The sequence below is a fragment of the Chiloscyllium plagiosum genome, unplaced genomic scaffold (assembly GCF_037043375.1).
Source record: "Chiloscyllium plagiosum isolate Xiang-an unplaced genomic scaffold, Cpla_swu_hap1 HiC_scaffold_16, whole genome shotgun sequence".
Taxonomy (NCBI): domain Eukaryota; kingdom Metazoa; phylum Chordata; class Chondrichthyes; order Orectolobiformes; family Hemiscylliidae; genus Chiloscyllium; species Chiloscyllium plagiosum.
Genome location: NW_028270154.1, coordinates 15554123 through 15570208, shown reverse-complemented (window position 1 = coordinate 15570208; position 16086 = coordinate 15554123). Strand labels below are relative to the sequence as shown.

Below are 16086 nucleotides of genomic sequence, written 5' to 3'. Positions count from 1 at the left end.
TAGGATCCATAGCCTTTGTAGAATTCAATGCCTTCAGAATGTGAATGGAATTTAAGTGGCCGAAGACTAACATTTGTGATGCTGGGGAGCTCATGAGGAGGCCTTGATGGATAATCCACTTATCATTTCTGGTTAAAGACCGTTTCAAATGCTCAGCCTTCTCTTTTGGGCTCCCATCATTGAGGATGTGGATATTTGTGCAGCCTAACTCACTCGTCACGTGTTATTTGTCCACTGCCATTCATCATTGAATGTAATAGAACTACAGAACTTTGATCTGATCCTTTTCTTCTGAGTCAAAATAGGGTTAAGAAGAATACAAAGAGATTCTACAAATACATTAAGGGCAAAAGAGTAAATAGAGAGAGGATAGGACTTCTTAAAGATCAACAAGGCTGTTTATGTATGGAATCACAGAGAAGGATGAGATACTAGACAGGTATTTTGCAACAGTATTTGGAGAAGGATATGGAAGCTACAAAACTTGGAGAAATAAATATTGATATCTTGAAAAGGGTCCATATTACAGAGGAGGAAGTGCTGGATGTCTTAAAATGCGTAAAGGGGGATAAGTCCCTGGAACCTGATCAGGTATACCCTCGAACTTTGTGGGAAGCTAGAGAAATGATTGCTGGGACATTTGTATCATTAATAACCATGGATGAGTTGCCAGAAGATTGGAAGCTGGCTGATGTGGTGCCATTATTTAAGAAAACTGGTAAGTAAAAGCCAGAGAACTGTAGACCGGTGAGTCTGATGTCAGTGGTGGCTAAGTGGTTTGGAGAGGTTTCTGAGGGACAGGATTTACATTTGGAAAGGCAAGGACCTTTAATAATCAACATGGCTTTGTGGGTGGAATCATGTCTCACTGACTTGATTGAGTTTGTTGAAGAAATGACAAACAAATTTAATGAAGGCAGAACCATGGATGTTGTCTATATGGACTTCAGCAAGGCATTCAATAAGGTTCTGAATGGTAGACTGGTTAGCAACACTAGATTACATGAAATCTAGGGAGAGCTAGCCATTTGGATATAAAATTGGTTTGAAGGTAGGAGACAGAGGATGGTGATGGAGGGTTGTTTTTAGACTGGAGGCCTGTGACCAGTGGTGTGCTGCAATGATTGATGCTGGGTCCACTACTTTTTGTCATTTATATAAATAATTATGATTTGAATACAGCAGGAATGGTTAGTTTTCAGAGGACACCAAAATTGGTGGTGTAGTGGACAGCAAAGAAGGTTATCGCAGAGTACAATGGGACCATTATCAGATGGGCCGATGGGCCGAGGAGTAGCAGGTGGAGTTTAATTTAGATAAATGTGAAGTGTTGCATTTTGATAAGGCAAATTAAGGCAGGTCTTATTTACTAATTGTAAGCTCCTGCAGATTGTGGCCAAACAAAGTGATCTTGGGGTGCAGCTTCATAATTTCTTGAAGGTGGAGTCACAGATAAATAGTGTAATAAAATAGACCTTTAGTACACTTACATTTATTGGTCAGTGTACTCATTATAGGACTTGGAATGTCATGTTGAGACTGTACAGGACATTGGTTAGGTTACTTTTGAATATTGCATTCAATTCTGGCCTTCCTGCTATAGGAAAGGTATTATTAAATGTTAAAAGGTGCAGAAAAGATTTATAAAGATGTTGCCAGGGTTGGAGGGTTTGAGCTACAGGGATAGGCTGAATAGACTGAGCGTCGGAGACTGAGGGGTGATCATTTAGAGGGGCATATAACATCATGAGGGGCATGGATAGAGTAAATAACCAACGTTTTTATTTCGCCATGGTAGGGGAGCCCAAAATTAGAGGGCATAGATTTAAGGTGAGTGGGGAAAGATTTAAAAGGGACCTAAGGGGTAACTTTTTCATGCAGAGAGTGGTGCATATATGGAATAAGCTGCCAGAGGAAGTGGTGAAGGCTGGTGAAATTAATCATATAAAAGGCATCTGGATGGGTATGTGAATAGGAAGGGTTAGAGGGATGTCGGCCAAATGCTGGCAAATGGGTCTAGATTAATTTAGGATACCTGGTCAGCGTGGATGGGTTGGACCGAAGGGTCTGTTTCCATTCTGTATGACTCTATGACTCTGGCCATCATATATTGGCATCTGCTGTTTGGCATACACTTAGTCTTTTTCTGTTTTCATCAGGTTGACACTTTATTATGAGGCATGCTGCTCTTGGCACTCCCTCTTACACTTTGCATTGAACCAGAGTTAATCGTCTGGTTCGATCGCCAAGGTAGGGTGGGGGCATGCTGGGTAACAAGGTTACAACTTGAGACGGAATACAATTCTTCTGCTGTTGATGGCCAACAAAACTGTGCGGATGTCCAATTTTGAGTTGCTGGTGTTCTGAACCTGTCGAATTTAACATGGTCATAGTACTACACAACATGATGGATGCTACCTTTTAGTATGAATATGGGATTTTGATTTCACAATGGCCACATAGTGACCACTCCTCCCAATATTATAATGGACAGATGCATCTGTGACAGATAGACAAGTGAGGACCAGATCAAGTAGGATTTCCCCTCTTCTTGGATCTCTCACCATCTGCCAAAACCCCAGTCTCGCAGCTATGTCCTTCTGGATTTAGCCATCTTATTCAGCCAAGCTACCCCTCAGGCTACGCATTGAAGACACCATCACCAGATTACATTCTGTGCAACTGCCAACTTCATTATTTCCTCCAAGTAGTGTTCAAAACAGAGGAATATTGACTTATCAGCTGTGGGTGAGCAGTAGATATTCATCAGTTGTAAGATTTGTCCATGTGTTACCAATGCCATGAGACTTCATAAGAACCAGAGTCCAGATTGAGGACTCCCAGGGAACTCCATTCTAACCGAATATCACTGTGCTACCACTTAGACTGAGTCAATCTGCTGGTGGGATAGGTTACCTTCGGCAATAATGACCGTGCTGCCTGGGACATTGACTATGAGGCAGGTTGTCATGAGTATGACTATGTCAGATTGTTGCTTGACCAATCTATGGGACAGCTCTCCCAAATTTGTCACAAGTCACCAGATAGTCGTAAGGAGAACTTTGTAGGGTTGTCAGGGCTGGATGTGCCACAGTTGTTTTTGGTGCCTTGGTGGATGCCAGGTAGTTCATTTAGTTTTACTCTTTTTTGATCTTTCTGTAGCAGTTTGGTACAACTGAGTGGGTTGGTCAATCATTTTCCAGGGCACTTAAAATTCAACCACACTGCTGTTGCATCACGCGAGGATAAGGATGACCACTTTCCTTCCTTAAAGGATATATGTGAACCATAAGGGTTTTTATGGCAATCAATAATAGTAGTTTCATGGCCCCATTTTGAGGAAAAGCTGTCAACTCCAAGTTTTATAATTATTAATTAAGTAATTGAATGTATATTACACCAGCTGGTGTATAGTGATGTTTTAACTTGTGATCCCATGGCTTTAGTGCAGGTCTCTGGATTCTTAGTCCAATCACACATAACATTGATTAACAAACAGAATACTCATCAGTATAACTTCCACAAGAGTGGTCTCGATAACCTCTTTCTGCACTGCAGGGAGTCTATGAATCTATGACTTCAACTATATTGGGTGTACAAAGTCTTAACGTGTTGTGAGTACAGTGCCAGTAAAAAATAAGAACTTATTCTCCAAAGACCCCGTGAGTATGGTGTCCAAGAATCCTGTGAGGACAGTGCCAACATGACAATAACAATAAGCCTGTTAAACCTGTGTGTACGGTGCCCACTTGCCCTGTAAGCATAATCTTCAACAGACATGGGAATGCAGAACCTAATTATTCTGTGTGAACAATTTCAAATAATGCTGAGTAGAATATGGAAGATTCCTGTGAGCTCAATGTTCCAAAACATTAAGACTGTGATGTCCAATGACACAGACATGCCATGTTCAACAACTCTGTGAGTACAATATCCAATTACTCTGCAAGTATATCCATTAACCCTCTGAGTACAATGTCTTCTAACTTTCTGAATATAATGTCAAACACTCCTGTGAGTACAGGTTTAATTACTGTGTATTCAGAGGGTTAATGGATGTACTCGCAGAGTGATAGAAAATATTCAGAGGAAGCTTTACAGGCTAGGTGGTGAGAAGATGTTCCCGTTAGTGGGTAAATCTCAAAATAGAGGACATAATTACAAAATATAGGGATACTCATTTACAACTGAGCTGTGAAGGAATTTCTTCTCCTAGTGAACGTCAGGAATTCTCTCGCTCAGAGAATTATGGAGGCTAGATCATTGAAAGTATTTAAAGAGCAAGTAGATAGATTTTCGAAGTATCAAGGAGCTGGCACAATAGAGGAGTTGAAGCCTGGAGCCGATCAGTCATGATCCTATTGAACGGTGAAGCAGACTTCAGGGGCCAAAAGGCCTAGTCCTACTCCTATTTATTAGGTACATCAACACCACCGAGGACGAGTACCTTGCTGTATTGACATGCTGAACATTCACTCCTTCTACCACTGATGCACAGTAGCAACATTTTGTGCCATTTACAAGGTAGACGGCAGCAATTCTGTAAGGCCCCTTTTAAAGCACCTTCTAAACCCATGACCTCAGCCACCCAGAAGGGTAAGGGCAACAGATGCCTGAGAACACCACCACCTGAAATTCCCCTCCAATCACACACCTTCCTGACTTGGAAATATATCATCATTCCCTTACAGTCGCTGGGCCAAAATTCTGGAACTCTCTTCCAAATAGCATTGAGCTTAGATCCTACACTCCGGCAGTTCAAACGTTCAGCTCACCACACTGTCTCTAAGGCAATAGGGGCAAACAATAAATGTTGTCCTGGCCAATGATGTCCACATCCCATGAACAATTTTTTAAGAATTGTGCAATAACTCTGAGAAGGCATTTCAATAATACTGTGTCTGCAATGTTCAATAAACCTGTGAGAAGGATAACTTGTCAGCAGAATGTCAATAATCCAGTGAATGTAACACTCAAAATGTCCAATAATCCTGTGAGTACAATACACAGTAGCCTTAGAAATATAACTTCCAAACATCTGGTGAATTAAATGTACAATAATACTCTGAGCACAGCACCCAGTTACCCTGTGAATCTGATGTCCAATTGCCCTTTGAGTGTTCTGTAACTCACAAATCATAGCAACACAGCACGATAATAGACCATCCCAAACTACCTCACAGGATCATAAAAAGCAAAAATAGACATGGAGCTAAATAAGACAGTATTTGAAACTGTGACCAAACCTTGTGTCAAAGACCATAGGTTTTAAATTGCACCTTTGAGGCTGAAAATGCACTATAGAAGCTGAGACATTTAGGCAGGAAATTACAGAGCAGAGGGCCCAAGCAATTGAAGATACAGCCTGCAATGGCAGACCAATTAAAATCGGGGATTTGCAAGTGACCAGAGGTTCTCAGAGTTGTGTGCCTGTAGAAGATTGTGGAGGCTTGGGGGTGGGGGTGATGAAGCCATGAAGGGATTTAAAAACAAGGAAGAGAATTTTTTAAAATTAAGGAATGGTTTGAGCAGAAGGTAGTGTGGGTGATTGAGCATAAGGATAATGGGTGAATGGGATTTACTGGAGTCAGGACACGGGCAGCACTGGTCTAAATTACTTCAAGTTTACAGAGAATAGAATGTGGTAGGTCAGCCGGCAGTGCGGAGGAATAGTTAAGTCTGGAAGCAGCAAAGCCATGAACAGGAATTTCAGCAGGAGATAAACAGACGAGGGGTGACAAAGACGGGAATGCACAGTCATAGTCAGAGTGAGATTCTGTAGCCAGATGCCTATCTTGGATCAGGTGTGACGCCACAATTGCAAACAGCCTGCTTTTATTCTCAGATAGTTGCCACCTTGATGGACAAAATCAGTCACTAAAGTTGGGGTTTGGAGCCACGTTCAAAAACAGTGGCTTCAAATTTGTGAAGATTTAACTGTATCTAAGGAGGTACTGTTGTTGGTATAATGTTGTGAGAGCAAATTCCAATAACATTTCAATGCAATATTTATTAACCCTGTGACTACAATGTCCATTAATTCTATGAATACAGCATATATTAACCCTGTGTGTACAGTATTCGTTAACTGTGTGTGTGTGTACAATGGCCAATAACCATGTAACTACAATAGCAGTAACCAATTCACTAATTCATTCCCAGCCGAGGGAATTCTCTTCTTACTGCAGCCAGGAAGTGTTCTCATTTGTTAGGAAATGTAATAACAATATTGCTCACAATCTGTTCGGAGATAAAAGCCATCAGAACTCGATTGGAGTCAATTGTGCATAAACTGTTATCTCCACAGCTGGGACCAACTCATAAGGTAAATTCTCTGACTTGGATCAGAATAAAAATGAAAACAGTAGGAGTTAGCAGTGTTGTTATTATGTAGGCTCTCTATAATGTCCCAGGATATTTAAACTCACCGCAGATATCCCCAGAATCCAATGAACAATCTCAGTGTGCGCTAGATGTCAGATGTTCGCAGCACATTGTGTTGTCAGGTTAATCACCACTTGAGAAAATGAGGATTTATCATCCAAAGCCATTCAAGAGGGGTTCTCTCACTACCTCAGGAAAATGGTGCCTTGTACTAAATACAACAATTTTTTTGCATTTGGGAATATCAGAAAGCCTGATGCCACCAGTCTTCAATTATGCTATTTCGCACAAAGACTTCTAATATGGAGCTATTGTGGTGTTGTGATAGTGTCCATACCCCCTGGCTAGGCAGGCCTGGGTTCAGGTCTCACCTGCTCTAGAGGAGTATAATAATATTTCTGAACAGGTTGATTAGGAAAATATTTTGAGCTTTGTATTATTGAAAAGGAAAAGTCAGACTTAAAACTGTATTCTGGTAAATTAAGAAAACAAACTGATTTACAATGTCAGTCTTGATGAAATGCAAAAAATGTCAATAATAATTATCAAATCTCCTTGTTAGTCTCTGGCAGATCATTTAATGATCTAGTGATCACAATGCAATTCTCAGTTTACACATACCTGAGAATCATATCTTGCATTTCCTCTGTCATATTGTCAGTGTTGAGCTTGTGTATTATATATTTATTTATTGTCTGTACTAAAGAGCGTGGACGCATGCATGTGTCATTTCTGGAGGGTGTGTGTAGGCATTTGAATGTATTTTTCATTTTCCGTGTTTTCTGTGCATGTATATTCCATTGAGTGTGTGTATCTGTTAGTACCTTGGTGATGTACAATTCAGAGATTCTGCAGTTCTGTTTACGGCTGTCAATGAAACAGAAACAGTGAGTCAGTAGTGGAGGAGAGTGAGGATCTAAGCTAAACCTAGTGGATGGTGCATGGAACTAATGGGGAATATGGGGACAGGGTGAGCTGCTTAGGGCTTGATTAACTGACCCAGACTGTTGTATTCAGTAAATGACTGATCTACAATCAAGCAGAAGCACAATATAGTAGGGCTGGAATAGGAGAGACAAATATTTGACAGGAAAGAAGGATCAAAGTAAATATCGGAATAGAACAAACAATTAAGATAAAACGATTTTTTAAAAGGACTTATACAATTAGAATGAGCCGGAGTAGAATGGCTCCAAATTGTTTGATCTTACTAGTTGTCAGATAGCTGACAAGAGAGATCTTATCAAAATAAAAACCTATTAAACTCAGATTTTAATTTCACCCAGTATAGACTGGAGCTCGGGTAAGAGTCAGGTACAAATGTCACCCTCTTTCAATCTCACATGTCTCAATTCATTTCCCAGTCTGGGAAGACTGAGATCCACACTATCTCCATTCACAACATGGTGTGGCATACACATGAACCCTAATATTGTATTAACAGTAAAAATGACAGCAAGCAAACGGTTGGCTCGGTGGTGACTCCAGTCGTTGCATGCTGCTGTCTGCAAATTGTTCCCAGTGGAGCTAACACAAACTCAGTCTTTGAAACCTTCAGCAGTTCTGTCCTTCCTGATTGCCACGATCCACACTTGTACAAAAGTCTTAACATTGGAAACCTTTCTTTTCAAAGAATTCAAAATGAGAAAAACCCAGAGTTACTGTCTCTGCAGACTGGGGGAGATGCTGCAACAATGCTATCTACAGTGGTCACTTGGAATATCCCAAGAATATCAACAGCATACGCAAGGACAGCAAATGATGATCAAATAAGCTCCCTGTGTTACACAGCTCCAAGTGTGTAAATTAGACCAGTGAGTAGCACAACCCTGTATTAAAACGATCAGCTCTCTTGCATGCTCTCACACTGACTCCATTTCAGGGAGATCAGACAACATTGGAAACCTAGGAATTAGAAACTGCAGCGGCATTTCATCCTGACTATCCAAACTGCAATATAAAACAAGATCAACTCCCCAACACCAACTTCAATAAATATTGTGCAGCAATTTCTTAAAAACAAATATGAACAACCTTGTGTAACAGTCTGCTAGCAATAATTACCCGAACATTCGCGTTGGATTTTGTTGCAAAAATACCAAAAAAGATATTTCCTGGCAGATGGTTTTGAATCCGAGATCACAGCCAGTAACTATCCTAAGAGCGGTATCTCTCCGTACCCTCACCAGTCAATGAACCCCTAAAGCACTCCATTGCAAGCTGTCCTTATTAAAGGGGAGCGCAAACACTGTTGCTCTCGCACCCAACATCTCCCTGTTCCTTTAAGACCCGTCGCTAGTCGCTATCCAGTCCCGGGATCAATTCCCCGTTTTATTTTCCGCCTTTCTTACTCACAGGCGTTCGTGACGGCGAAACTGTTGCTAATGTCCACGTTCTCCGTCTGGGTGATGAGTTTGTACAAAGTGTCCGTGTTGTAGAACGATAATCCGAAACGGAAAGCGGAATATTCCTGGGATTGCTGTTTGGGAAAGAGAGCACCTGGGGGAAGGGATGGAAGAGAGAGAGAGGAGATGGATTGGGAATTAATTGAGAAGGAATTTCAATCCACTGACCAAATGACATCAGGACAAAAACACAGCAGATTCAGGGCAGAATTCGGAGTTGGCTGATAGGAAAAATGAAAGCAACTTTTTCCTTTGCAAGAATGAATGAAAGTGTGAAAATGCATACACAGAAGTAACTCCTTACCGATTTGCAAGCTGCTGGGAAACGCTCCCAAAACACATCCCAACAATCCCGAACACAGGATGGTGAGGATGGATGGCTGCATTTTGCCTTTTGCATCGGCGAGCTGGGCTTGACTCGTTCTCCCCGCCGTCTCTGCACTTACCCGCTCCTTAACGCCGCTTTGGATAAAGGAGGATTTGCTTCGCTGCCAGCGCGTCCCCAGCGCGGAGCTGCCGCTCACTCTCTCTCACACACACACGCGCGCACACACAGACAAACAGGCACAACGTCCCCAGCGCGGAGCTGCTTCGCAAACAATGCCCCCAGCGCGGAGTCAGAGCCCGGGCGTCCACAGCGCGGAGGCAACAACCAATCTCCGCGCTCCGGAAGGTGGAGCAACAGGCGGCTTTTGTCCAACAGCGGCGCCAGTCTCTGGCTCCAGTCTGGAGTGTCCCCCGCTCGGAGCGGCCCCAGCGCGGAGTGTCCCCAGCTCGGAGCGGCCCCAGCGCGGAGTGGTCCTGTTTACTGTTGCAGCTCTTGACAGGCAAATCGCGATCAGGCGCTCTCGGCTGTGAGACATGTGCAGCATGACTTGATTATCAATTTACTCAGAGGAGGACCATTCCCCAGTGACTGCAGAAATGGGGCTCCAGGGATTAACGAAAGTGGCTTTATTATTTATATAATTATTTATTATTTATAAAAATCTTGTCCCGGCCAGTTGCCATGATTGTGTGTGTGTAATGAGTTGAGATTGTAAAAAAAATCAGTGGAGGACTCATTTCCCGTGGTTGTACAATAATGAATCTTCCTACAACATAACTGAATGATGTAAGTGGGTGGCAGGGTTCGAAGATAGGCTAATGTAACCATGGAAACAGTGTGAAAACCCCCTCTGATGTGGAGAGCCGGTTAGTGAATGAGAAGAGCGAGAGAGCGGCGTATTAAAATGCTGCACATTCCGTCGGTCAATTCAAGAGGACAGAGAGAAACAAAGGGGTGGGTGGGGGCAGTAACAATTAAGGAGTCACAGTTCTCCCCCCGTTCACCCAGACTCGGATGGACACTGACATTTATTTCATCTAACAGCAAACATTTTGCTTCTTGATCTGATTTTACGTTGCCTCCCTCCACCCCCGCCCCCCAGATCTCTCTGAGCAATCTTACATTCAAGGGTCTCATCGATTTATGGATTGGCATTAAGGAGCTACAAGGGTTGCCATTATTTACTCTTAGAGTCATAGAGTCCGACAGAATGCAGACAGCCCCTTTGGCTCAAACTGGTCCATGCTGACCAAACTATCCATCCATGCTAATCCCCATTTCTCTGCACTTGGCCCATATCCTTCTGAACCTTTCTATCCATGTATTTGTACAAATGTTATTTAAATGTTGTTAATGTACCTGCCTCAACCACTTCAGCTGGCAGATCATTCCATATGCATATCACCCTCTATGTAAAAAGGTTGCCCCTCAGGTTCCCATTTATTCTTTCCCCTCTAACCTTAAACTGATTCTCTCTAGTCCTTGATACCCGAACCCTGGGAAAATACTGAGTGCATTCACCCTATCCATGCCTCTCATGATCTTATACACCTCTATAAGGTCCTCCCCCACTCTCCTACTCTCTAAATAAAAAAAAACTTGTTCAAATTCTCTTCCTCTAACTCAATCCCTCAAGTCCTGGCAACATCCTTGTAAATTTCTTCTGCATGCTTTCCAGTTTAATACCATCCTTCCTGTAGCAAAGTGACCAAAACTTCTCCGTCAACATTCAGGACGACTTTCTTCCTCTCTGGAGTTCTGAGTCCAGAGGTGACCAAACAACCCAATGTGGATTCTCATAACCTGCCCCAAGTGAGGCATGTGTCTGAGACAGAGAGGTAAAGAAACAGCCTGGGCAAACTGATATTAGCAAATTAAGTTTGTCAGGGGGATATGAGCATTAGAAGCTGAAACCACATAAGGAGCTGTTAAAGAGATTATTCTCTTAGAGGAATTTTAAAAAGTCACGACCTTCTGTCATAAGAAGACATATTATAGAGCAAAGGTTGTGACTCCTAGAGAGGTGCCAATAATGGGTGACCGTTATGAGCTAATCCATAAAACTAAACATTTTTTCTGTCACCCTCATAAAAGGGATAGAAAATGGGGACAATGAAAGGAAGACCAAGATAAGGAATGGATAGCTGGGGTTGCTTGTCAGATCAGAAAGGAAAGTACTGAGGGCAGAGGTGAAAATTGTAAGCCAAAGTGGGACACATTTATTCGGAATGCTGCAGATCCAACTGGACTTGTTGACATGCAAGAATGAATTTGAAGAGGATACTCAGAAGGAAAAGGCCATGAATCAGATTGTAACTTTAACTACAACTAAGAGACTGGTGGTAGACAATGCTGTGAGTATCAGAGAATTACATAGGGTAAATGAGAGATATGAAGGGTTTTTATCCAAAGGGAAGATAACATCTTTGTCTTCAAAGGAAGAATCCAAGCCCATAACTACATTAAGAGATTTAGGGCTGCTAAAACTCTTTTGCTGGAGAAGGATTTAGTTTTCTCTCCAGAGAGTTCAAGTCAGTTAACACAGGAAGCTCATACTGAAGTGATGATGAAGGGGTTGCAGAGTGGTATTATATCAAAAACAAAGTCTTGATGAGGAAATAGAGACATCCTCACAGATTTAGACTATTTTTCAAATGGTCATACCACCCAGATATCACAAGACATTGCAAGGAGCACCTGCAGTTACTATGTCAGGGCATACAGGAATTTGTAAACATAAGCATTGATAAATAGGTTTTTTACATGCTCAGGACTTTATAACCATAGTGCAGTTTTGTAAAACATGTCATACATATCAGATGTTGGTGTATAAGATGTTTGCATGGGTTTCCTCTGCGTGCTCTGCTTTCCTCGCACAGTCCAAAGATGTACAGGTTAGGTGAATTGGCCATGCTAAATTGTCCATAGTATTCAGGGAAGTGTAGCTTAGGTGCATTAGTCAGGGGTAAATGTAGAGTAATAGGGTAGGGGAATGGGTCTGGGTGGGTTACTCTTTGGAGAGTTGTGTGGATTTGTTGGGCCAAAGGGCCTGTTTCCACACTATAGGGAAAATCTCAAAATGTAAACAGACTTGCATGTTTGATATCTATAGCAGCTTTTGCAGAAACATTTAGGTGAATGGATTTTGTTGGACCATTACCAAAAGCAAAAGCAGGACATCGGTATATGTTCACAATACAGACATGACAACTCAATACCAAGAGGGTATGCCTTGAATGACAATGACAGCTCAGGTAATCATGGAAAAATTAACACAATCATTATGAGTCTACCGGTTAAGGTACAGTCTGATCAGGGTTCTAACTTAATTTTGAGGAAATCAGTAGCAATTTGAAAATAAGCTAAGTTGAAGTCAACTATGCATATCATTCTTGATGAAGGGCTTTTGCCCAAAATGTCCTGCTTCCCAGATACTGCCTGACCTGCTGTCCTTTTCCAGCGCTATTCTAATCTTGACTCTACTCTCCAGCATCTGCAGTGCCCACTTTCGCTTATGCATATCACCTGCAAACGTATTTGGAGAGGTATCCTCAGACTCTCAAGATTAAGATATACTGTCATGAATATGTATGATTAGGACATAGCATTGGATTTTTATTATTTGCTACAGGGAATCCCCAAAAGAATCTATTGAATTTGGCACATTTCATTTGTGCTCATGAAATTAGAGGTCAACTGATTAAAATGGATTAGGGAGAAGTTCTGGATTGAGAAAGACACATCCTTGGTGTTGGATTGCATGTCTCATTAGAGCAGGTAGAGTAACACAGAAGTATTTACAAGTAAAATTTACAGGCAAAATTAAAGGATGGGCAGATAAACTTGCAGCAACTCGCGTGTTTCAGGTGGGAACTTAAGTATTGGTATTGTTGCCTTTACAAGGTGAACGTATGAAGGTGAAATTTCATACAAAGAAGCTCGGAGGGATGAGAAAAGTGTCAAACACTCCTGATTTTAGGAAGAACAGTTGGTTATGTCACGTAAACATGCTGTAATGGTATTGTCATAGGGAAGAAGATAAGGAGGAGTAAGTGTGCAAGTATGAGCAGTGGAAAGCGAAAGGAGTTAGTGAGAGTGACATAGAAGGAGAGGTAGACAGTTCTCAAGGTGAACCTGTTCAATTTGACTAGGAGATACTGTGTTCTCATATTTAGAGAAAAGACAATGAGAAGATTTTGTAAGAACATAAAAAAGAACAAGAGCAGACCACTTGATTCTTTAAGTCTACTTCACGACTTAATAAGCTCACGACTGATCTAATTTTAACCAAAGCTCTATATTACTGCATATCCCCAAATATCTTTTAAACTCTCACTCATCAAGAATCTACCTCTTCTTGCAAATATTTAAAGATTCTGCATCCATTGCCTTTTGAGGATGGGAATTCCAAAGACTCTCAACTCTCTAGGAGGAAAGAAAAATCCTCATCTCTATTTTAAATGGGTGCCCCCTTATTTTTAAAATAGGATCCCCAGTTCAAGTTTCTCTTACAAGAGGAAACATCCTTGCACATTCACTTGGTCAAATCCTCTCAAGATCTTACATGTTTCAATTAAATCACCTCTGACACTTCTAAACTCAACACGATACAGGCCTGGTCTGTCAGACTTTTCCTCATAAGGCCATCTGCTCATTCCAGGTATTAATCTAGTAAACCTTCTCTGAAGTTTCAACTCATTATCATACTTACATATGTGCGGTGACCAATACTGTACACAGTAGTCTAGATGCAGTCTCACCAATGCCCTGTACAACTGAAGCATAAACTCTTGCATTCAATTTCCCTCACAATAAACCACAACATTCCATTAGCTTTCCTGATTACTTGCAGTAATTGCAGACTAACCTTCTGTGATTCATGAACTAGGACTCCCAGATCTCTCTTCATTTCAGACCTCTGCAACCTCTCACCATTTAGATAATATGCTTTATATTCTTTCTGCCAAAATGGACAATTTCACACTTTTCCACATTGTACTCCATTTGCCAGATATTTCTCTACTCACTTAATTTATTTATATCGTTTTGAAGGCTCTTTATGTCCTCTTTATAACTCACTTTACAACCTAACTTTCTGCCAATAGGAAATGTAAGTACCATATTTCAATCCTGTCATCCAAATCATTTATATAAATTATAATGAGTTGAGGCCGGGGTAATAACCCAATTGCCACACCACTTGTGACAACCTTCTAGCCTGAAAATGACCCACTTATTCTGACTCTCAGCTTCCTGTTAAGAAGCCAATTTCTCATGCATGCCAGTATGTCACCCCTGAGACCATGAGCTTTTATTTTCTGCAGTTACCTTGATGTGGTCCCTTTTCAAATCATAGAATGGTAGAACCACTGTAGTGCAGAAAGAGGCCATTCGGCCATCAGGTCTTCACCGACCGTCCAAACCGCTTCCCATGCCCCACCTTATCCCTATAACCCTGCATTTCCCATGGCTAATCCACCTAACTTGCACATCTTTGGACTGTGGGAGGAAACCAGAGTACCTGGTGGAAACCCACACAGTCACAGGGAGAAAGTGCAAACTCTACACAGACAGTCACCCAAGGCTGCAATCAAACCTTCTTGCAATCTAAATGCAGTACTTCCACTGATTCCTCTTTATCAGCAGCATAAGTTATTTCTTCAAATAATACTAATAAATTAGTTAAACATGATTTCCCTTTGTAAAACCATGCCTGATTACCTTCAAATTATCTAAGTACCCTGTTCTAACTCTTTAATAATAGCTTGTAACCTTTTCCCTCTAATAGATTTTAAGCTAACCTGCCTGTAGTTTCCTACTTTCTCCCTCATTCCCTTTTTTTGAATAAAGAGTTACATTCATTATTTTCCAATCTAAAGGAACCTTCCCTGAATCTTTTGAATTTTGCAAAATTAAAACCGGCGTATTAACTACATAATTATTTTAAGACCCTAAGGTTCTTAAATCTATCAGGAACTGGGGACTTGTCAACTTGCAGTCCCAACTATTTATTCAGGAGTTCTTCCATGGTAATTGTAATTATCTTGAGTTCCTCTCCTACTTTCAGTTCCTGATTTCCAGGATGGTACTTGTATCCTCTTTAGTGAAGACCGATGCAAAATTTCTGTTCAATTTGTCTCCCATCCCTTTATCCTCCATTACTAATATCACAAACTCATTGTCTTTAGGACTAACACTTACTTTGTTAACTCTTCTCTTTTTTAAATATCTGAAGAAACTTTTCCTATCTGTTTTTATATTTTTGGATAATTTTCTCTTGTACTGTACTTTTCTTTTCTTTTAAAACTTTGTTTTATATCCTACCCAGTCTAGTATTACTTTCTTACTCACTCTGCACCCCTTTCAATATACCATCCAGTAAAAATTTATATTCCCTCTTCCTGATCATCTCCCTTCCTATCACACCCAGTCTGAGATCACTATCCAGCCATCGCCCATAGACTCCCATATCCACTCCAGCCTAATTTCTCTCTCATGTTGACTCCTTAATTCCATGTAATTCAACTATTCTGGTCAACACAATTTAATAATCCCCCAATTTCTGATCCCATATTCCAATTCATACCCGTATTCTTTAATACTCCACGTGCCGTAATTCCTGCTCTCCTTTCTCTGTTCCATTAATATTACACATAATTTAATCCTGTACTGTATCCCCATATAGTTTTATACCCCTTCCAATTTAATCCTACATTCCCTTTCGCACACCATGCCTTTTCATTTGTGATGCAAGTTTATGCAATTTTCCTATATATTTTTATATCATTTACTTTAGAGTTTGGATTTGAGCCACTTTCATTTGGGTTTTGGTCTATGCATTTGAAAGGGTTTAATGATTAATTTGTAGATATTTCTGTAGTCATAGTGCTTTACTTCAAAAAGAAGTCTGAGAGAGTGAGAGCTCTTTGAGACTAATGGATATTAACTTCATTGTTCCCCCAAACTCCC

The 16086-nt window shown here is 41.0% G+C and overlaps 1 protein-coding gene across 4 annotated transcripts in view; it reads right to left on the bottom strand.

Annotated features, from left to right (window-relative positions):
• The window catches only part of LOC122556483 (glutamate receptor 1), a 208569-nt gene extending 198858 nt beyond the window's left edge, over positions 1–9711 (bottom strand). For all 4 annotated transcript variants that reach the window (XM_043703159.2, XM_043703161.2, XM_043703160.2 and 1 more), the window contains exons 1-2: positions 9094–9711; positions 8740–8883 (exon numbers count right to left, since the gene is read on the bottom strand). In XM_043703159.2, coding sequence (XP_043559094.1) covers positions 8740–8883; positions 9094–9175 — 226 coding nt within the window. In that variant the 5' untranslated portion in view covers positions 9176–9711. The remainder of the gene's footprint in view (positions 1–8739; positions 8884–9093) is intronic.
• Between the last annotated feature and the right edge of the window lie 6375 nt (positions 9712–16086).